At 48.8% G+C, this 23,026-nt stretch overlaps 1 protein-coding gene across 1 annotated transcript; it reads left to right on the forward strand.

The window, feature by feature from the left end:
* Positions 1-1,862: 1,862 nt before the first annotated feature.
* On the forward strand, positions 1,863-21,043 carry IFRD1 (interferon related developmental regulator 1). The gene is made up of 12 exons (XM_038752858.1): positions 1,863-2,103; positions 10,224-10,328; positions 10,455-10,539; positions 10,850-10,974; positions 11,502-11,659; positions 13,565-13,615; positions 13,708-13,886; positions 14,426-14,534; positions 17,472-17,606; positions 19,410-19,538; positions 19,873-19,968; positions 20,723-21,043. The coding sequence occupies exons 1-12, from the start codon at positions 2,019-2,021 to the stop codon at positions 20,810-20,812; spliced, it is 1,347 nt and encodes a 448-aa protein (XP_038608786.1). The 5' UTR covers positions 1,863-2,018; the 3' UTR covers positions 20,813-21,043.
* The last annotated feature ends 1,983 nt before the right edge of the window (positions 21,044-23,026 follow it).

A 23,026-nucleotide genomic window follows, 5' to 3' on the forward strand; every position in this document is an offset into this window, starting at 1 on the left:
TTCCGCACATCCACCAAGCTAGTTCTCTTCCTCCCTTCAAAGCCCTACTGAGAGCTCACCTCCTCCAGGAGGCCTTCCCAGACTGAGCCCCCTCCTTCCTCTCCTCTCCCCATCCCTCCTGCCCTACCTCCTTCCCCTCCCCACAGCACCTGTATATATGTTTGCACAGATTTGTTACTCTATTTATTTTACTTGTACATATTTACTATTCTATTTATTTTGTTAACGATGTGCATCTAGCTTTACTTTGACTTATTCTGATGACTTGACACCTGTCCACGTGCTTTGTTTTGTCGTCTGTCTGCCCGGTCTAGACTGTGAGCCCGTTGTTGGGTAGCGACCGTCTCTACATGTTGCCGACTTGTACTTCCCAAGTGCTTAATACAGTGCTCTGCACACAGTAAGCGCTCAATAAATACGATTGATTGATTGATTGATTGATTCTATTTATTTTATTTTGTTAATATGTTTGGTTTTGTTCTCTGTCTCCCCCTTCTAGACTGTGAGCCCACTGTTGGGTAGGGACTGTCTCTATATGTTGCCAACTTGTACTTCCCAAGCGCTTAGTACAGTGCTCTGCACACAGTAAGAGCTCAGTAAATACGATTGATTGATTGATTGAGTGATTGATTAAGCACTCAATAAATAGGATTGATTGATTGATTGATTCTATTTATTTTATTTTGTTAATATGTTTGGTTTTGTTCTCTGTCTCCCCCTTCTAGACTGTGAGCCCACTGTTGGGTAGGGACCGTCTCTATATGGTGCCGACTTGTACTTCCCAAGCGCTTAATACAGTGCTCTGCACACAGTAAGCGCTCAATAAATAGGATTGATTGATTGATTGATTCTATTTTATTTTGTTAATATGTTTGGTTTTGTTCTCTGTCTCACCCTTCTAGACTGTGAGCCCACTGTTGGGTAGGGACTGTCTCTATATGTTGCCAACTTGGACTTCCCAAGTGCTCTGCACACAGTAAGCGCTCAATAAATACAATTGATTGATTGATTGAGTGATTGATTCTATTTATTTTATTTTGTTAGTATGTTTGGTTTTGTTCTCTGTCTCCCCCTTCTAGACTGTGAGCCCACTGTTGGGTAGGGACCGTCCCTATATGTTGCCAACTTGTACTTCCCAAGCGCTTACTACAGCGCTCTGCACACAGTGAGCGCTCAATAAATACTATTGATTGATTGATTGATTCTATTTATTTTATTTTGTTACTATGTTTGGTTTTGATCTCTGTCTCCCCCTTCTAGACTGTGAGCCCACTGTTGGGTAGGGACCGTCTCTATCTGTCGCCGACTTGTAGTTCCCAAGCGCTTAGTACAGTGCCCTGCACACAGTAGGCGCTCAATAAATACGATTGATTGTTTGATTGATTCTATTTATTTTATTTTGTTACTATGTTTGGTTTTGTTCTCTGTCTCCCCCTTCTAGACCGTGGGCCCGCTGTTGGGTAGGGACTGTGTCTAAATGTTGCCGACTTGTACTTCCCAAGCGCTTAATACAGTGCTCTGCACACAGTAAGCGCTCAATAAATACGATCGATTGATTGATTGATTGATTAAGCGCTCGATAAGTAGGATAGATACGACTGAGGGAGTGAGGGAGGTCTGTGAGGGGTGGGGCTCGTGGCGGCCGGGCCGGGCGCCAGGGGGCGTGGCCACAAAGGGGGGCGTGGCTACACAGGGGGCGTGGCCACAGGGCTCGAGCGGCGCTGATTGGCCAGAGCGGCGATGACGCGCGGCGGCGGCTCGGCTATATAAGCCCCCGAGGCGGCGGGCGCCCCGCCTTAGCTCCAGCGCTACGGGGAAACATGCATCGATTCCGCTCGCAGCTCTTCACGGGGATTTCTGCCGCCGTCGCCTCTGCCGCCGCCTGCCCTCGCCGCTCCTCGCCCCTGCTGCTGCCGCCCTCAGCCTCGGCCCCCAGCCGCCCGCCGCACGGACGCGTTAGTAAAAAGTGCTGCTCCATCGGCTGATCCTCGCTGAGCCGCGGCACCGGGCGGCCCGCCATGCCGAAGAACAAGAAGCGGAACGCCGCCCGCGGCGGTGCAGCAGCAGCAGCAGCAGCAGCAGCAGCAGCAGGGGCGGCAGCAGGTAAGCTCCTTCCGGTCGGGCGCGCTGGGGATGCTGGGAGTTGTAGTTCCCGCCCGCCCCGGCCCGCCCAGGCGTCGAAGCGCGGTTCATCATCATCATCATCGATCGTATTGATTGAGCGCTTACTCATCATCATCACCATGAGATGATGAGTAGCATCATGAGAGAAGCAGCGTGGCTCAGCGGGAAAGAGCCCGGGCTTTGGAGTCAGAGGTCATGGGTTCAAATCCCGGCTCCACCAGTTGCCAGCTGGGTGACTTTGGGCAAGTCGCTTCACTTCCCTGGGCCTCAGTTCCCTCATCTGTAAAAATGGGGATGAAGACGGTGAGCCCCACGTGGGACAACCTCATCACCTTGTAGCCTCCCAGCGCTTAGAACAGTGCTTTGCACAGAGTAAGCGCTTAATAAATGCTATCATTATTACTATTATTATCATCATCAATCGTATTTATTGAGCGCTTACTATGTGCAGAGCACTGTACTAAGCGCTTGGGAAGTACAAATTGGCAACATATAGAGACAGTCCCTACCCACCAGTGGGCTCACAGTCTAAAAGGGGAAGACGGAGAACAGAACCAAACATACTAACAAAATAAATAGAATAGATATGTACAAGTAAAATAAATAGAGTAATAAATACGTACAGACATATATACAGGTGCTGTGGGGAAGGGAAGGAGGTAAGACGGGGGGGATGGAGAGGGGGATGGGGGGGTGTGCAGAGCACTGGACTAAGCGCTTGGGAAGCACAAGCTGGCAACATATAGAGACAGTCCCTGCCCAACAGTGGGCTCACAGTCTAAAAGAAGAATTACAAGGCGATCAGGTTGTCCCCACGGTGGGCTCACAGTCTTAATCCCCCCCCTTTTACAGATGAGGGAACTGAGGCACAGTGAAGCGAAGGGACTCGCCCAAAGTCACACAGCTGACAGTTCATCATCATCATCAAACGTATTTATTGAGCGCTTACTATGTGCAGAGCACTGTACTAGGCGCTTGGGAAGTACAAATTGGCAACATATAGAGACGGTCCCGACCCAACAGTGGGCTCACAGTCTAAAAGGGGGAGACGGAGAACAAAACCAAACATACTAGCAAAATAAAATAAATGGAATAGATATGTACAAGTAAAATAGAGTCATAAATACGTACAAACATATATACAGGTGCTGTGGGGAAGGGAAGGAGGTAAGAAGGGGGGATGGAGAGGGGGACGAGGGGGATGTGCAGAGCACTGGACTAAGCGCTTGGGAAGCACAAGTTGGCAACATATAGAGACAGTCCCTACCCAACAGTGGGCTCACAGTCTAAAAGAAAAACTACAAGGCGATCAGGTTGTCCCACGGGGAGCTCACAGTCTTAATCCCCCCCTTTTCCAGACGAGGGAACTGAGGCACAGTGAAGCGAAGGGACTCGCCCAAAGTCACACAGCTGGCAGTTGGCGGAGCTGGGATGGGACAGGTGACCTAATGGGCTTGTAGCTACGCCGGTGTTTAGAGCAGTGCTTAACACACAGTACGCGCTTAACGTCTACCGCAGCTCCCCCCTCAAAACACAATACATCATTAAGTGCTTAATAAATACCATAATTATTAATTACTATTCTCCCAGTGGTTTTAGGGGCCCGGTGCGCAAAGCACCCACGCCCATTGTGCTGTAACTCGGGGACCTGAATATATGTATATATGTTTGTACATATTTATTACTCTATTTTACTTGTACATATCTATTCTATTTATTTTATTTTGTTAGTATGTTTGGTTTTGTTCTCTGTCTCCCCCTTTTAGACTGTGAGCCCACTGTTGGGTAGGGACTGTCTCTATATGTTGCCCATTTGTACTTCCCAAGCGCTTAGTACAGTGCTCTGCACACGGTAAGCGCTCAATAAATACGATTGATGATGATGATCATCATCAATCGTATTTATTGAGCAATTACCGTGTGCAGAGCACTTCAAAATTGTAGGGTCTCAGGGGTGGCATTGGGCTTAACCGAAGGGTTTTTCATTGATTCAGTCGTATTTATTGAGCGCTCACTGCGTGCCAAGCACTGTACTAAGCGCTCAGGGTTTACTTGGTGTCAAGCCCCGGCGTACAGACGAGGCGGGCCTGGAGCCAGAGGTCGTGGGTGTACCTATCTATTCTATTTATTTTATTTTGTTAGTATGTTTGGTTTTGTTCTCTGTCTCCCCCTTTTAGTCTGTGAGCCCACTGTTGGGTAGGGACTGTCTCTATATGTTGCCAACTTGCACTTCCCAAGCGCTTAGTACAGTGCTCTGCACATAGTAAGCGCTCAATAAATACAATTGATTGATTGATTGATTTTTCATTGCTTCAATCGTATTTATTGAGCGCTCACCGTGTGCCAAGCACTGTACTAAGCGCCCAGGGTTTACTTGGTGTCAAGCCCCGGGGTAGAGACGTGGCGGGCCGGGAGCCAGAGGTCGTGGGTGTACCTATCTATTCTATTTATTTTATTTTGTTAGTATGTTTGGTTTTGTCCTCTGTCTCCCCCTTTTAGACTGTGAGCCCACTGTTGGGTAGGGACCGTCTCTATATGTTGCCAACTTGTACTTCCCAAGCGCTTAGTACAGTGCTCTGCACATAGTAAGAGCTCAATAAATACGGTTGATTGATTGATTGATTTTTCATTCCTTCAATCGTATTTATTGAGCGCTCACTGCGTACCCATCACTGTACTAAGCGCCCAGGGTTTACTTGGTGTCAAGCCCCGGGGTATAGGGACTGTCTCTATATGTTGCCAACTTGCCCTTCCCAAGCGCTTAGTACAGTGCTCTGCACATAGTAAGCGCTCAATAAATACGATTGATGATGATGATGATGATGATCCCGGCTCCGGCGCTTGTCTGCTGTGTGACTTCGAGCGAGTCGCTCCACTTCTCGGGGCCTCAGTTATGCCATCTGTGAAACGGGGATGAAGAATGAAGACTTCGGGGGGGGGGGGGCGGACGGACTCCATCTCCCGAAATGCACTTGGGCCGCGCCGGCGGCCGGCTAGGCCTCGTGCAGGGCAGCGTGCTCGCGGAGGGGGGGTGGGGGGGTGGTGACGTGGTTTAGCCCCCCCCCCTTCCCCCTCCAATATGGAGTCGCCGGGGGAATGTCCCCCCCGCCGCCGCCCGCACTTGGCACCGTCCGTCCTGGGCTGCGCGCCCGGCTCCCCCCGCGCATGCGCGCCCCGCTCCCCCCGCGCCTGCGCAGTCGGGTGGCGCGCGGCGGGTCTCGTGCGTCACCGGCCGGGCGCCCGGGATCATTCATTCATTCATTCATTCACTCGTATTTATTGGGTGCCTACCGTGTGCAGAGCACTGTACTAAGCGCTTGGGAAGTCCAAGTTGGCAACATAGAGAGGCAGTCCCTACCCAGCAGCGGGCTCACAGTCATTCATTCACTCGTACTGATTGAGCGCCTACTGTGTGCAGAGCACTGGACTGAGCGCTTGGGAAGTACAAGTTGGCAACATAGACAGTCCCTATCCAACAGTGGGCTCACAGTCATTCATTCACTCGTATTTATTGAGCGCTTACTGGGTGTAAGGCCCTCCTGAGAGCTCACCTCCTCCAGGAGGCCTTCCCAGACTGAGCCCCTTCCTTCCTCTCCCCCTCGTCCCCCTCTCCATCCCCCCATCTTACCTCCTTCCCTTCCCCACTGCACCTGTATATATGTATATATGTCTGTACATATTTATTACTCTATTTTACTTGTACATATCTATTCTGTTTTATTTTGTTAATATGTTTTGTTTTGTTGTCTGTCTCCCCCTTCTAGACTGTGGCCCGCTGTTGGGTCGGGACTGTCTCTATATGTTGCCAACTTGTACTTCCCAAGTGCTTAGTACAGTGCTCTGCATACAGTAAGCGCTCAATAAATACGATTGATTGATTGATTACTGAGCTCACCTCCTCCAGGAGGCCTTCCCAGACTGAGCCCCTTCCTTCCTGTTCCCCTCGCCATCCTCCCATCTTACCTCCTTCCCTTCCCCACAGCAGCTGTATATATGTATATATGTTTGTATACACTTATTACTCTATTTGTTTTACTTGTGCATATCTATTCTATTTATTTTATTTTGTTAGTATGTTTGGTTTTGTTGTCTGTCTCCCCCTTCTAGACTGTGAGCCCACTGTTGGGTAGGGACTGTATATGTCGCCATCTTGTACTTCCCCAGTGCTTAATACAGTGCTCTGCACACAGTAAGCGCTCAATAAATACGATTGATTGTGAGCCCACTGTTGGGTAGGGACTGTCTCTATATGTTGCCAACTTGTACTTCCCAAGCACTTAGTACAGCGTTCTGCACACAGTAAGCGCTCAGTAAATATGATTGATTGATTGTGAGCCCACTGTTGGGTAGGGACCGTTTCTAGATGTTGCCAACTTGTACTTACCAAGCGCTTAGTACAGCGCTCTGCACACAGTAAGCGCTCAATAAATGTGATTGATTGATTGCAGGGCACTGGACTAAGTGCTGGGGAAGTACAAGTTGGCAACATCTAGAGACGGTCCCTACCCAACAGTGGGCTCACAGTCTAGAAGGGGGAGACAGACAACGAAACAAAACATTAACAAAATAAAATAAATAGAGTAAATATGTACAAATAAAATAAATAAATAGAGTAATAAATACGTACAAACATACAGGTGCTGTGGGGGGGGGAAGGAGGTAAGGCGGTGGTGGGGGGGGGGGTCAATCAATCGTATTGAGCGCTTACTGGGTGCAGAGCACTGGACTAAGCGCTTGGGAAGTCCAAGTTGGCAACATACAGAGACGGTCCCTACCCAACAACGGGCTCACAGTCTAGAAGGGGGAGACAGAGATTGAAACAAAACATATTAACAAAATAGAATAAATATGTACAAATAAATAGAGTAATAAATACGTACAAACATGTACAGGTGCTGTGGGGAGGGGAAGGAGGTAAGGCGGGGGGGTCAATCAATTGTATTTATTGAGCGTTTACTGGGTGCAGAGCACTGTACTAAGCGCTTGGGAAGTACAAGTTGGCAACATCTAGAGACGGTCCTTACACAGTAGTGGGCTCACAGTCTAGAAGGGGGAGACAATCAATCAATCAATCGTATTTATTGAGCGCTTACTGTGTGCAGAGCACTGGACTAAGCACTTGGGAAGTACAAGTTGGCAACATATAGAGACAGTGGGCTCACAGTCTAGAACAAAATAAAACATATTAACAAAATGAAATAAGTAGAATAGGTATGTACAAGTAAAATAAATTAATAAAGAGTAATAAATACATACAAACATATATGCAGGTGCTTTGGGGAAGGGAAGGAGGTATGGCGGGGGGGATGGAAAGGGGGAGGAGGGGGAGAGGAAGGAGGGGGCTCAGTGTGGGAAGGCCTCCTGGAGGAGGTGAGCTCTCAGTAGGGCCTTGAAGGGAGGAAGAGAGCTAGCTTGTCCGATGGGTAGAGGGAGGGCATTCCTTGGGCCCGCCTTGCCCCTCGTCTCTCCCAACTCCATTAGTAATAATAATAATAATAATAGTGGCATGTATTAAGCGCTCACTACGTGCAAAACACTGTTCTAAGCCCTGGGGAGTTTACAAGGTGATCAGGTTGTCCCACAGGGGGCTCACAGTCCTCACCCCCATTTTACAGATGAGGTCACTGAGCCCCGGAGAAGTGACTTGCCCCACAGTCACACAGTTGACAATTAGCGGGGCTGGGATTTGAACCCGTGACCTCTGACTCCAAAACCCGTGCTCTTTTCCACCGAGTCACGCTGCTTCTCATCGCACTGGCCATTTCCGAGCGCACCAGAGGCGGCCTTATCTGCTCTGTGGCTTGGGGCAACTCACTTAACTTCTCTGGGCCTCTGTTACCTCATCGGTAAAATGGAGTTTCGCTCCTCCTCCCTCCAGTGTAGAGCGTGAGCCCCATATGGGACGGTCCCTGACTCGATAAACCCGTGGTACCCAAGACTAGGGCTTGACACATAGTAAGTGCTTAACAAATGTCATTTAAAAAGCACTTAGTAAATGTTCTGCACAAGGTAAGGGCTCAATAAAACCTGATTTTGGCCTAGGATTGGGATGTGTGGCACGGACAGGGTGCAGTTTTGAACCAGGAACAACCATAATCCCTGGAGCAGGTAGTCTGGCCAGAGGCCTAACACAGAAGCAGGGTTTCAGAAGTGCTTCAAACTTACTTTCCGGCCCCCGATCCCTAATTCTTAAATATTCGTTTTGTTGTCGCAGTTCCCCAACCTGTAGAGTTAAATTTTCGAAGTCGCTCAAGCTGGAAAGCTGCAGTAATGTAAATAATGAGTTTCAGATTACAGAGTTTCCTGAAGACTTTGGAGAGGCAGGGCAAGGTCATGTTTGGGGGACTTCCCAAGTGACTTTTCCAAGCTCAAAAATGAAGACCAGTGGTGATATTTGGACAGCTCCCCCCTGATGATACTTCACTTTTCTTTTCTCCCTGTGGCCTCCCCACAAGCCAAAGCTCAGGCCACAGTTTCTCCGAGAATGGTGGCCACGGGTTGCGCTCACAGATCCTGGAGGTGCCTGACGTGAGGGTAGTGGGTGTGTGTGTCATGCGACCTGACGCCGACCCCGTGGGCCTTTTGGCAGAAATCTCCAGAACCTAGAGGGTTTTTTGAGCGTTACCTTGATTCTCTCCACAGCCTCAGTTGGCTTCTCTTCCCAAGTCATCGTAAACGTGGTGCCAGTTCCAGGCCATGAGAATGGGAAGCAAGAACTGAGGTGGAGGGAGACTGGGTATTTAAAGTAAAAATGCCAGGCATGAGGGTCAGATACCCTATCAGCCCTGTGTAGGGAGAGCCCAACTGCAAACTGGATGGGCGGAATCTGGCTGTGGTGCTAATCACTTTCTTTACGAACCCAATAAAAGCTATTGATGGATTGCCGAGGCTCGGTCTCAGCAGTTGGTGTGGCCAGCAGTGGAGGACCCTCAGGAACCAACTGGTAGAGGGAGGAGGAGAAGACAACGAGTCGAGATTCTCCACAAACACTTTAACTTGTACTTGAGATTTGGACTCTCTGAAGTTCCGTTTTGTTTGAGCTGGAGCCGCTGCTTGTCGGAGGAGGGGCGGGAAGCTCTGGAGTTGCCCCGTTTCCCCTTATGCCCTGGCTGCCGTGTTGGTCTTTGCTCCCTGGCCGGAAAAACATAGGCGGCTGTTCCTTGGGTGTCCGGTCTGGGAAGCAAAAAGTTTGGGGAAAGGCTGTTTGGTTGGATCAGCCTGAGGCAGACTTGTAGGTGCAACGATATGGGAATCTCATTACTTTGAAGCATAGCCTTCAACTTGGGTTTTCCCCACCCTTGTATTCTTGTGCAGGGTGCAGACTACATTTTCTACACTTTTGTACCTAGGATTCACTTCTCAGATCTTTGTGCTCTGTAACACAGAACCTATTTTCTCCTCACTCCTACTCTTGACGTGTTCTGTCTCCCTCCCTCCCCCTCAAGATGTGTTTCTCTCGGCCGTGGCTCTCCTGACCATCTGTACCCATCAGTTTAGATGTGTTCCAAGGGCATCCGAATTTGAAAGCAGCCAGATTTTCAAAAGTGGCAGCCACTGCGGTATGGCCAGAGCGACAAACAAAACAGTGAGAACGTGTGATTACAAGCCAGTGTTTCTGGACCATCTGCAGACCACTCCTCTGCCCACAAAATTTGCTAGTTCTATTCATCAGTTGCCGTTAATTAGCACATCCCATTCCTTCAGAATGTATTTTGAATATTCTCCATTGTTTGTTGGTAAATTCCTCGAGGCCAGGCATTGCGTCTACTTATTCTGTTGTACTCTCCCAAATGCTTTGTATAGTGCTTGGCACTCAGTAAGCACTCAATAAATACCATTAATTGATTGATTGCTTGAATATACCGTGTCCAGCTTCTGCTTACTTTCCATTCCCGTATCTTTTTTAGATTTTCTTCACTGTTTTGGATCAGACCTTCCAGTGATCCCTGTAGCCTTTAGAAAGTCCCTTCAGAGTTGGTAGATAATGCCGTGATACGGAAACTGACCCCCGGGACCATTTCCCCATAGGATGTTGGAGTGTATCACGAGCAAGAGGCCAGAATGCATGTTCTTTATGGGTCGTGTGATTGCTTTCTCAGGTGGCCAACACAGAAATGTGCAGCCTTTCAGTGATGAGGATGCATCGATTGAGACGATGAGCCACTGCAGTGGTTTCAGCGATCCTGCTAGCTTTGCTGAGGACGGTAGGCTTTCCGTGCTACTAGAAATCATTATCTGAAATCCCCTGGGCCAATCATTCTTTTCCAAACCACCCAGACCCCCTAGTCCTGTCTATATGGTGGTGCTCATTAATTTTTGTCCTCCATTAGCTCCCGATGCCGTCGATGAAGAAGGAACTCAAGAAGATATGGAGTACAGGTTGAAGGGATTCATTGACCTTACATTTGACAAGAGGTAGGCGGGGGTTTGAAATTGCCGGCTGCCTCTCTGTGGAGTAACTCCCTTTCAGATGGGGCCAAGATCGTGACCTGCGGCCAGAGTTGTTTGCTGTTAGTAGTAATTGTGATATTTGTTAAGTGCTTACTGTTTGCCGAGCACTGTACGAAGCACCGGGGTAGACACGAGATAATCAGGTCCCGCAGAGGACTCACGGTCTAAGTAGAAGGGAGAATCCCCATTTTGCCCAGAGGCTGAAAAGCATTCTCTTTTGCTCACTGAATCCACTTTAAGTCTTTTCAAGTCAGAATTGTTTTATTTTTGACAGTGCGAAGACGAGGCAGGCAGCCCTTGAAGGCCTTAAAAATGCCCTGGTTTCTAAGATGCTTTATGAGTTTATTCTGGAGCGAAGAATGACTTTAACTGATAGCATTGAACGCTGCCTGAAGAAAGGTAATGCCCATGGTGTGAGGCCGAGGCCTCAGAATCCCAACACAGGGAAGCGAGACTTCTGAATAGCCAAGCACCACAATGAGTCTGACCTTCTTTTGCAGCTTAGTCACTGGGCGTGTCAAGCCGTTCCCAACCCGAAGAGGAGGGGTGGGTGTGTTCTCTCCTAGGCTGAAGATCATCGTGGTCATATTTCAAGCGAAACTAGACAACGACAGTGGATTTTGAGCACGGAGAGCCATGCTTCTTCTGCGAGGAAGCCAGAACTGTGCCTAAGTGGGGCAGAACTTTGGGGGAAAAGGTTTTATGGGGAAATGATTACCCTAAAGACTTCAGGTGTTGTCAATCCAGTGTGTTTGCTGGGTGCTTTCATCTCACTCCTAAGGTCTCAATTGAGAGCCACACGCATCGTGTAGCGCGGTCTTCCGCCATTGAGGTTGAAGGCCTGGTTGGTTTGGCTGAGAAAATTTGGGGTTCCCCCCTGCGCCGTCAAATAATGCATCATGCCTGCTTCTTTGTGTACTCTTTAGGCAAGAGCGATGAACAGCGAGCGGCTGCGGGTCTGGCCTGTGCTCTCTGCGTGCAGCTGGGGCCCGGGATCGAAAGTGAAGAGGTTTTAAAGACCCTTGCGCCCATCCTAAAGAAAATAATTAGTGATGGAACGGCCACGATCCCAGCTAGACAGGCGGTAAGTACAGGATTTCCAAAATGCTATTCCAGCCACTCGTTGGCTCTGGGAGCAGATGTGGGCAGAAATGGAATGTTTTTGTCTACATTACTTTCTTTTTCCTTTTTCGTCTTGGGTCTGCTTTGGCCACGTGGGGTAATTAATAGATTTTTTTCTTTGTGTTATTTAGTGTGTAGGGAGCCGTCTAAATCTAAGGTGTCCCATCAAGTTGGGGTTGTAGAAACTCTTCCGGTTGTGATTGACTTTGGGAGCCATGCGAGGAGGGCTAAAGTACCATCCCTTTTGGGGAGAGGAGTGGGATGTCAACAGGAGAGGGTCTCCCTAGCCACAGCCCCCCTTCTTCCTTGTGGGTTGGGAGGGGGAGTGAATGGAAAGGGAAGGGAGTTGGCCTTTCTGGTAGTCTGGTAGCCGCATCCTGGGTCAATGGCCATTGGCTGGCCTTGGGAACTGGCCATGAAGATCTCAGCAGCCTTGGGAGTCGCTTCTGCGTGATACTGACCTGCTCTTGGAATGGGGCTGAATTATTTCTCGACCTTTCTGCCGTGAGCCAAAAAGCAGGGCTCTACTTCTCAGTGCCTCAGAACAACTTGGCTTGAGTGGGCATTGGAAGCCCAGAGGGACGTGTAAATCTTTGCTGAGCGGCGGCGCTGGCTTTTCTTTTCCTTTCTGGTTTATGATGGAAAGGTAGAAATTTGTACCTTGTAGAGCGTGAGACTCGTTTGGACCCAGCACCTTGCATGGCCTTCCCTTCTGGGCTTTTAACTTCATCCCGGTCAAGTCCACCCTTTTGGGGACGTCATTCCCTTCTTTTATATCTGTTTCCTTTGAGCTCTTTCTCCCTTTCACCGTCTCTGGCCCCCTCCTGCCCAAATGACCCTTGCTCCCTTTTTTTGTTATGGTGCTTGTTAAACACTATGTCCTAGGCACTATACTAAGCACAGGGGTAGGTATAAGACCATCAAGTTGGACACAGTCCACGTCCCACACAATGCTCCCAATCTTAATCCCTGTTTTACAGCTGAGATAACTGAGGCCCAGAGAAGTTGTGACTTGCTCAGGGTCACACGGCAGGCAAGAGGTGGCATCAGGATTAGAATCCAAGTCCTCTGATTCCCGGGCCTGTGCTTCTTCCACTAGGCCATGCTGCTTCCCTACCACTGGTCCGCTGTTTACCTGCCGGGCTTCAGAGGAACAGCCAGTGAGAGCTGAAAGGAGGTTTCAGTAGACACATCAATGCAGGAACGTGAACTTGGCCTTACAGTTAACAACGTTGCCATTTGTAATGCAGCTGTGATGTAGTCTAAGTGTTTGAAAGCTACAGTCTGCAAGGAGTAGAAGGGAGCATCAGGGGAACTGGGGACAGGTGACGATGAATTCCCCCGAGTTGTTAGTCATCCTCGGGGATGGTGAGCTTTGATGCTTATTTCCTCCAGAAGGCTTCAGCAAGGCAGTTAAGTGAGCCCCAGCAGTCATGAAAATACAAAGCTGTTTCAAATTAGGACTAGTTAGTGAAGTTTTGGAGTACAGTTGGGGGAAAGGGATTCTTGACCTTGATCCTGAGTGAGTTAAAAAACTAACTGGAACTTTTACTGTGTGGATCATCTGAAAAGGGGGGAAAGAGTAAATAAGTTTGACAGTGTCTGGGAAGGGTAAAGTGGCCCCAGAGGAGTGAATACAGGCTTCCCCTACTCACCACCAGAGCCCAGCCAGTGGGTGGGGACAGGTAGTTTGGCCCAGAAAGGTCCTTGCCCTCTGCAGCCCAAATGGTCGAAAGGAAATAGTGGCTTTTGAAACCTGCTTTCGGGAATTTTCTGCCGTTATTAAAAGTTGGTAAGTTTAGACTGGAGCAGAATCGGAAATGAGAGTATTAAACTGTGACTCGATGTGTTTCTCTTCGGCGTTTAGTGTGCAACCTGCTTTGGCGTTTGCTGTTTTATTGCCATGGATGACATCACGGTAAGGATGAAACTCTGTGGTTCATTTATGTACTGGATTATTATAAGAAGCACTAGAAATGTGTCCTCACTCTGTCGTGTTTTCTGAACTAGGAGCTGTATTTAACTATGGAGTGCTTGGAAAATGTCTTCACCAAGTCCTACCCCAAAGAGAAAGACTGCAACGGCATTTGCAGCTCTCCCAATACGGCACTTCATATCAGCGCTCTGCTCGCGTGGACGTTGCTTCTGACCATCTGCCCCATTAATGAAGTGAAGAAGAAGCTTGAAATGTACGTCCTTGCTCTTCACCTTGATTTCCTTTTCAGAGGGCAGTAGCCACGCTGAGGGGGCCCAGAAATCAGGGTGGCGGTAGAAGTACCTGCATCAGCACTATCACTTTGAAGGCTGTGGCCTTGCTTTAGGCTCACTCTAGAAGATACAAGATTCTGTGGCCTCCAGCAGTCCAGAGACCAAGCTGTGGGACTCTGGAAGTCCATCTCTCCCTCCCTGCCCCAGGGCTGGCCTGGTTTCTCTGTAGGACAGATGCCTTTTTTGTTTGCTTTGACCAGGACAAGTGCATATGTAGCACGGTGGCCCTGGAGCATGTTCGGGGGGTCGTTGCTGGGGCGGAAAGACGTGGGGGCCTTCACTGCTACAGCACCTCCACGGACGGGAGGCATCGCAGGCTTTGAGAGTGCAGGATTCAGGAACCAAGGGGAATTTCCCAGGCAGGAGTTTGTTATTTGTTGGGGCTCCTCCAGACTAGAGGATGGGAAAAAGGGCTTGCAGTCGTCAGGCGGTAACGGTACCCTACTGTTGCATCTTCTAGGCATTTGCACAAACTCCCAGGCCTGCTTGCTTGTGACGATGTTAACATGAGAATTGCTGCTGGAGAAACCTTGGCCCTTCTCTTTGAACTGGCAAGAGGGACAGATAGTGTAAGTATGGTGGCCTGACAAACAGCATGTATTGGGAAGAGCTTTCTTCTCTAATTGCACACGTCAAACTCCCTGTCATCCAGCGATATCTGTCTGTCTGCTTCAGTTGAGAACGGGGGGGTCCCAAAAAGTTTCTCAGAATCCCCCCATATCCCTGCATTTGGGCACCATGTAGATCCAGAGCGGGAAGGGGTGGGGTCCGAGGTGGGATCCGAGGTGGGAATTTCAGGTCACCAAGGTGCGTGTTCTGGACATTAGAGCCCAGTTGGTTGTGGTTGCCAGGCAAACTTGGGTAGGTGGCTCGCCAAGGTGGCGATGGGCGGAGGGAGGCCGAGGACAAGGAATTTGACCCTTCTTGGGTGGCTCCAGCAGCCTGCTGTTTCTGGCCCTCTGGACTTGGCCCTTGCTGCAGCGGAAGAGGTTACTGTGGATCATCGTCACCACCCCCAGACCACCAAACCTAATTCTGGGTTCAGGGCACAGCTGGCTGCCGGAGCCACCCGGGCCGGCAAGGAAGAAGGGTAGGAAACACTTGGGGAAGAACTAGGGAAGCTTTGGACATGGGGATGCAGTTGGGGCAGAAAATCATAGCTTCCAAGTCAAGTTATTTGTCCGGCTCTGGTCCTGGGCTCAAGGAAATCGGTTTGTGCCCCCTGAGACCTGGGTAGGTGAATGCCCAACTCCCACAGGCCATTGTGGTGGGGGTTCGGGGATCCACACCTTCAAATTTTTAGCTCCCCACACACATCCCCAGTGACAAACTCATCTGTCAGCAGCATTTCCTTCCAGAAGAATAATCATATGTTCTCCTGAGGCTGTGTGATGACAACAACTAAGTCATGGGATGGCGTTTAGAAGCCATAATTTGGGGTCCAGGGTATTTCTGGAGGAAATCATTTTTTGTGAGCCGAGCCTGCCTTTCAGCCAGGGAAGTAACCCGGAAACAAGGGCTTCCAATTTCCTTTCTAAGGCATTTTATCCCATAAATGGCATGTCAGGGCAGCGTCCCTGTGAGTTAGCTTGGGAGAAGTTGAATTTGTAGAGCACGTTTTATTTTCCAAAGTGGTTTTTCATTACTTTTCCTCACAGTGTCCTTGTGAGGTCGGGAGCAACAGGTTGTACCTTCCCCCGTTTTGTAGATGAGACCACCTAATTTCCTCTTCTGTAAAATGGGGACTCGGTACCTGTTGTCTCTTCCCTTTAGGCTGAGCCCCTTGAGGAACAGGGCCTGTGTCCAACCTGATTATCTTGGATCTGCTCGTGCACTTAGTGTAGTGCTTGGCACAGAGTAAACATTTAACAAAGCCCTCAATTACTATCATTATTATTTTGAGAACAGTGAAAGTGGTAATTTCAAGATGAACAGGGAGCTCACTTGGAGGAGAAAAGTGGTTATCCACGGGAGGGAAAGCAGTGTTCTTCCAGCTGCCTCAAAGCAGAATGCTTCTTAGGATGAGGTCACAGGCAAAACTTGTCTGTCCAAATTCCAGCTCAGCTACCTGAAGTGTGACTCACTGCTTCCAACTCAGCGCTCCTTCTGACACTGAGCAGGGTTAGCGTAAGCAGTGCGTCCAAAAGGCAGAAGCTTGTAAATACCGTGGTACCCATAGCTGAGAATTTGGTCACCAGCGTCTTGGTTTGAAGATTCACATCCTGGAAGTCCCAAGTGAATCGCTTTCCGGGCTTGGCAAATATGATTCATGAACGTCATTCGGTCGCGGGCTCGAAACCAGGCCTTTATTTTCGCCTTGATGCTCTCCTGTTGTTGCCCATTGGTATAGTTTCTTGCTATCGCTCTTGATCTGACTGAATGGGAAAGTAGTGTGAAAGTACTTGGATACAGGGGGGCCTGATTCTTAGGCAGTAATTTGTGACCCCTAAAAGGAAGCCAAGTTTCCTATGATCCCTTTATTTAAGTGCTTAAGTGTATTTAGATATCGGAGTGACCGTTGGTCACTTGGGGGGAAATGAAGGTTGATGAAGGGAGTCTAAAAATTATGACTTGTAATATAACGGGTGGCAGGAGTAATAGTGCCTTCAGATTTCTAACTAGCAGAAGGCGGCAGTGGTAAACCACTTCCGTATAATTTACCAAGGAACCTCTATAGATAAAATTCACAAACTCTCTGTGGATCGGAAACAACTCGACGGCATTTGATGATGATTTCTAATTAAGCTTAATTGCAACAAAAATAGGACGGAATAGGCTCCTTTTCTTGGCAAACGTGAAGCCGCTTTCCCAATTTCCTACCTTACAGTGCTCCGAAGGCACTGCACACCGGGCTGTTGAATTCACTTTAGCCCAGAGTCCTAAGGGGCCAAAGAGGTAGTCATCGGAGAGCCAGGCCCAGGCTTCAGCCTAAGGCCAGGATCTCTAGACAGCTCCTTGTCTGGATTTGGGCTTGGGAATGTCATTGGGTTTTCTTAACATCTCAATACCCCACTTGAGTCAAACTGGCCTTGTCAGGACTCCTCCCCACTTGAATTCCAGACCCCACCTTTCCCAGCAGAAGTCCGAGAGCTGATTTTTTTGTTTCCTTGGGATGCCCAGTCAAGCTGCTCCATTGACTTAGCTTCAGAGTTAACGATGGGAAACCCCTGGTTTTGTGGCCTGTGATGAGATGTGGTAGGAATTCTTCACTTTCTGCTTAGTTGCATTCAAAGTGTTCTGCCCAGGCGGGTGTGATCTTTCTTCGCGCTCAACCCAGTGCACACACATCTTGGCCTGTTCGAGTCCCCGTGTGATAGCTGTGACCTGTGTGGGTTTCCAGTGCCCACGCGCTCATCTGGTGAGGGGGCATTTGAATGTATCATGGGCTCCGTGCTCATCCCTGCATGACTTAGTTCCTTCCAACCGGGATGGGGAATAATGTCCTCTTTGAGCCTCCAGCTAGAGGCCGTCACACAGCCACTGAAGCCAGCCCTTCCCTTCTCTAGGACTTTTTTTACGAAGACATGGAGCCGTTGACGCAGACGCTCCGAGCTCTGGCCACAGATGGGAACAAGCACAGGGCCAAGGTCGACAAGAGAAAGCAGCGCTCTGTCTTCAGGGATGTCCTGAGAGCCGTGGAGGTAAGTGGAGGGACTCCATCTGGATTGTCTTGGAGAGTTTCCACTCTGAAATGGTCTGTTTTGAGCATCTGCAGAGTCATTCAGTTAGGGAAAGCTTAAGGCTAAATCAGTCATCTGGGATTCCCAGGCACTCAGAGTTGGAATGGGTCGTCAGAAGTCCAATGTTTTTTCAGTATGTCGAACGGTGAAGCTCCATAGTTCTTGATTAGTGGGGCAGGCCTTTTTGTAAGCGGGGATTTCACATCTTCAGTGGATCAGAGGTCAGGCGTGGACTTCCTCTTGGTGACCTCACAGCCTCCATTTGGTCTAGAAAAAGGAGAGCTAATTTGGCCACCTTTGGCCGGGTGCTAGCCCCCAAGATTTCATTCTTGGAGACTTTAGTGTGTCTGTGTGGGTGCGTGTGGGGGAGAAGGAGTGGAAGAGAGAGATTGAGATTCCAGGCATTTTTTTTTCTATGTCCAAAATGGAGGGTGGCTTTTGTCTTTTTTTTTTTTTTTAAATAGTTAAGAACCAAATGCTAGGTTAGAATCAACCATGTGATGTACTATCAGCAGAGCTGGGGCTGTGTTAAGGAGCAGCTTTTGCGCTTTACCCTAGGCAGGTGTGATTTACCACTTCAAGTGTGTTTCCAGTCAGCTGTGAGCAGTGAAATGGTTTGCCTTAATATTCCAAACAACAGTGGGAATGGGGAGTGGAAGCCAGGCAAGAATCATAGAATGCTTCAATCAATCGATCGATCGTACTTATTGAGCGCTTACTGTGTGCAGAGCACTGTACTAAGCGCTTGGGAAGTACAAGTTGGCAACATGTAGAGACAGTCCCTACCCAACAGTGGACTCACAGTCTAAAAGGGGGAGACAGAGAACAAAACCAAACAAACTAACAAAATAAAATAAATAGAATAGATATGTACAAGTAAAATAGAGTAATAAATATGTACACACATATATGCATATATACAGGTGCTGTGGGGAAGGGAAGGAGGTAAGCTGTATTATTGACCCCACAGGTCACTGAAATGGGGCAACCTAGTTTAAGGGTATGCGTGTTGAATGTGATGATTTTTCTAGAAATTGGATCTTTTTAAGGGTACCTTGGCATCATTGATTGTTACCCTTCAAGGGCAACAATCTAGTTTTTAATGAGAAGCAGTGTGGCCTGATGGAAAGAACACGGGGATGGGAGTCATAAGACCTGGGATCTAATCCCAGTTCTGCCACTTGGCTGCTCCATAACCTTAGGCAAGCCACTTAAGTTTTCTATGCCTCGGTATGTAAAGTGGGGGTCAGTACCTGTTCTCCTTCCCCTTACACTCAGCCCTATATGGCACAGGGATTGTGTCCAGTCTGGTTGTCTTATATCTACCCCAGCACTCAGTACGGTGCTTGGCACATAGTAAGCATTTAAACCCCACGGTGATTATTATTAAGTCCCTAGCCAGTTTTAGTTAAATGTGATTGGTGGGCAAGTAAGGCCCACTGCAACCTGCAGTGATGATGATGGTTTTTGTTAAGCGTTTACTACGTGCCAAGCACTGTTCTAAGCACAGGGGTAAATACAAGGTAACCAGGTTGTCCCACGTGGGGCATAAAGGTCTTTTTCCAGGGCCTTTCCTTAAACAACCGCCCGCCCGGGATTGGTTGAGGACTGTGCCCTTGGCTTTCATTTTACCTCTTTAAGCACCTGCAACAGTGCTCTGTGTTAACTACCAGGTGCTCAGTACAGCCTAGGCGCCCAAAAGATAGGATCAGTAGTGATGATCTAGGTCAGCTTTTTCAGAGCAGTCCTTTCCATCTTCAACAGGAACGTGATTTTCCAACAGAAACTGTTAAATTCGGACCCGAGCGGATGTACATTGACTGCTGGGTGAAGAAACAAACCTATGACACCTTTAAGGAGGTGCTGGGATCAGGAGTGCAGTATCATCTGCAGGTAAGTTGTCTCGTGGCTCGTCTCCCTATGTTTTCTTGAATGACTGAATTTCTCAGCATCCCTAGGTTGCGTCAGAGTGCCTTGTGTACTGGGGAATAGCAGCCGTTTTTGTAAACTTGAGGAAAAAATAGTTTTGACCGTCGGGAGTTTTTGCTCAGTGAAACTTATGGAATACTGAATGTGGTCATGGCAAGCGTCCACAAGCAACCGCAAAGCAGGAGAGTTTGCAGGAACTGACATAATTGAAGGACCGTTCGTATTTGTGTGTCGCCACTCGATCTTGCTCTTCCCTCGAGCCTAATGCGGACCTGTGATTGATTCCTTCTTCCCTCAGTCGAACGAGTTCCTCCGGAATGTATTCGAACTCGGCCCCCCCGTGATGCTCGACGCGGCAGCCCTGAAAACCATGAAGATTTCCCGCTTTGAGAGGGTAGGGATTGGTCCTGTGGGCTACTGTGGGTTGAGCGGGGACCAGTGCTGTGGTAGGGCCCCCGGCCCCTGAGGCCTGTTGCAAGAGAAGACACTTGGAGGAAGGCTGGAAGCGCTCCCCTCCTGAATCTTCTGAGTTTCATCAGCCCTTACGGCTGACAGGCATATCTCCCTTTCTCTCCCTCTCCCTTCATCCCTCTCCCTCCCTCTCTTTCCTTCCCTTTTCCTGTCCCCCCTCAGTGGCCTGGATAGAGCACGGGCCTGGAAGTTGGACGGTCATGGGTTCTAATCCCAGCTCTGCTTCATGTCTGCTGCGACACCCTGGGCAAGTCACTTCTCTGGGCCTCAGTTACCTCATCTGCAAAATAGGGATTGAGACTGAGAGCCGCATTTGAGCGTGGGGTGAGAGCAAGGAGTGGAAACTGAGCCTGGTTTTTTAAGGTCAAGTGCACCCAAGAGGAAGGGAGACCCAGAACCTTCGAATCCATTCTTTCCAAGCAGGCTGGTTTCAGGCACAGTGAAGCTACGACCACCGACCATATCGGAAATATTGTCAGGAAGCCAAAACAAGTGTTGCAAAAATTGGCTGGCATCACCAACCCATTATCTAGTAAAAGGGCAGGTGTTTGTTAAATGTTGAACTTCATTTCTGTGTGATCGAAGCTCGTTTTGTTAGGGAAGCTGACCGAGTGGAAAGTCCCGAGGCCGGGGCCGCTGTGACTGACTCCTAACTCCCCTCGTGTGTTACTTTTCAGCATCTGTACAATTCGGCCGCTTTCAAAGCACGGACAAAGGCCAGGAGCAAGTGTCGGGACAAGAGAGCGGACGTGGGGGAATTCTTCTAGTATTTCACGCTCACCGTCAACGGCTGGAGACGACTCACTTCCTCGTTGCCGATTCCTGATCTACCCCTCCTGTGACTGCTAACATATTTAAAGTTTTTAATCTTAGATAACCTTTAGAACAAGGTTTGATTTCCCGGCACCATGGAATGCACATTATTGGCAAATGTGAATTCTAATTATTGACGCTTCTTTGTACATAGAATGACTAGCCTTTAATAAAGTGAATAGAAAGAATCCAGCTTGTATATTGGGTAAACACACCCATTTGGGCTTTGTGATTGAGACCCTGCAGCCTGTGCGTTTCCTGCATAAATAATCCTGGGCTTCTGCCACCAGGAATGTTAATAGGCTTTACTAGATCTGCCCCCGAGAACAGAGCTGAGCCCTAAGAAAGCAGGGTGGCCTAGTGGATAGAGCACGGGCCTGGGAATCAAGGGACCTGGGTTCTAATCCTGGCTCTGCCGCTGTGTGACCTCGGACAAGTCACTTCACTTGTCTGTGCCTGTTAGTGGGAATTAGTACTGTAAACTCCATGTGGGACATGGACTACGTCCAATCTGATTAGCATGTATCTATCCCAGTGCTTAGCACCTAGTAAGTGCTAATACCATTTAAAAGAAAAAAGAGGGCAGGCATGCCTTCGGCTTTTGAAAGGCTACTGTTTTCTCCTTGAGCAGAACCTGATAGTTTTAATGGTAAATTAGCATCCTGAAACATAATAAATTATGGTTTGTGACCTTTTGAGAGTGTATAGTGGTGTAATGAGTTTCCTGTGGCAAAGAGAGCACTTGATTTACCACCAAAAGCAATTCTCATTTTTTAATCTGCTGTAGAAGGCTTTGTGCTTGGTTGTAAATAAAGAGCTCTTCACCCTGAAGTTGTTTTCAAGTGAGGCGGTACTCCCTTTACCTAGAAGAGCTGGGTAAATGTTCCCCTATAACGGCAGCAAGCATCAATAAATCAGTCGTATATCAAGCTCTCTGCACACAGTAAGTGCTCAATAAATGCAATTGAATGAATTTATCGAGTGCTTACTAAATGCAAAGCACTGTATTAAGCATTTGGGAAAGAACAATACAACAGAATTAGCAGACTCATTCCCTGCCCATAAAGAGTTTACGGCCTAGAGGGGGAGACGGACAATATGAAAAAGTTATTTATAATGTATGATTCAGGGATATGTAAGTGATGTGGGGTTGGGAACAGGGAGAATATCAAGTGTCCCAAGGTCACTTGGGACTGTCTGTGGAACTGAGGATTAGCAGCCCCAGCCTGGGGCCCTTGGGGGTCAGGCTGGGTCTGGAAGAAATGTCAACTTCAAAAAATGCCCATCCTAACACTTTGGGGCCAAATAGTTTGAAGGGTAAGGAAAGGATGCTTTCCAGAAGGCCATTCATTGATTCAATTGTATTGAGCGCTCACAGTATGCAGAGCAATGCGCTAAACACTTGGAAAGTACAATTCAACTCTTTGGGGTGGCAGGTTTGCCTCATTATTTGATTCTTCAACCTTTCAATCGGATTTGTTGAGTGCTTACTGTGTGCAGAGCACTGTATTAGGCGATTGGGAGAGCAACAATACCACAATAGATACGTTCCCTGCCCATAATGAGCTCACAGTCTTCTTGGCAGTGGGGTCAAGGGTGAATTTCCCCCTTAGATGTAGTGTTAACCTAGTCCCACCCCTCCTGCCCCTGTGTTTGCAGCTTTGTGTGGGAGGGGTTGACAAGCTCCCCTCTCACCCCATGCTATCAGTCCGATGCCTTTGCGGAAGCCTGGAGGCTGGAGATTTTGCACTCTGAAGGGAAACTCCTCTCTTGGCTGGTAAACTTTGGGAAGGTTAGCATCTGGAACAGCTGAATAGTGCCGGGATGGGGAAGATACTGAACTCCCTCTATGGCCTGAATCCCCCTGGACACTCAGCCCTCATAAGGGTGCAGGAGGTGGGAGAAGTTGGGGGGTTTGGAACCTGAATCCAGCAGGAATTGGAAGTGGGGCCTGAGGAGCTGTGACAGCTGGGATCTGGGGCCCCGCTTCTTTATCACCGGCCTGGATTGCTGAGGGAGGGTGGTTTGTCACACTGCCCAAAAGCAGGGGCTTGCAGCCCCGCACGGACGGGAGCAGCTGCTCTTTCTTGCCAGCGGGCCTATTGCCACAGCAGCGTGCTGCGATGCCCGCTAAATATAGACTGCCAGCTTTGTGCCGGGGTTGGTCG

The sequence above is a fragment of the Tachyglossus aculeatus genome, chromosome 10 (genome assembly GCF_015852505.1).
Source record: "Tachyglossus aculeatus isolate mTacAcu1 chromosome 10, mTacAcu1.pri, whole genome shotgun sequence".
Lineage (NCBI taxonomy): Eukaryota > Metazoa > Chordata > Mammalia > Monotremata > Tachyglossidae > Tachyglossus > Tachyglossus aculeatus.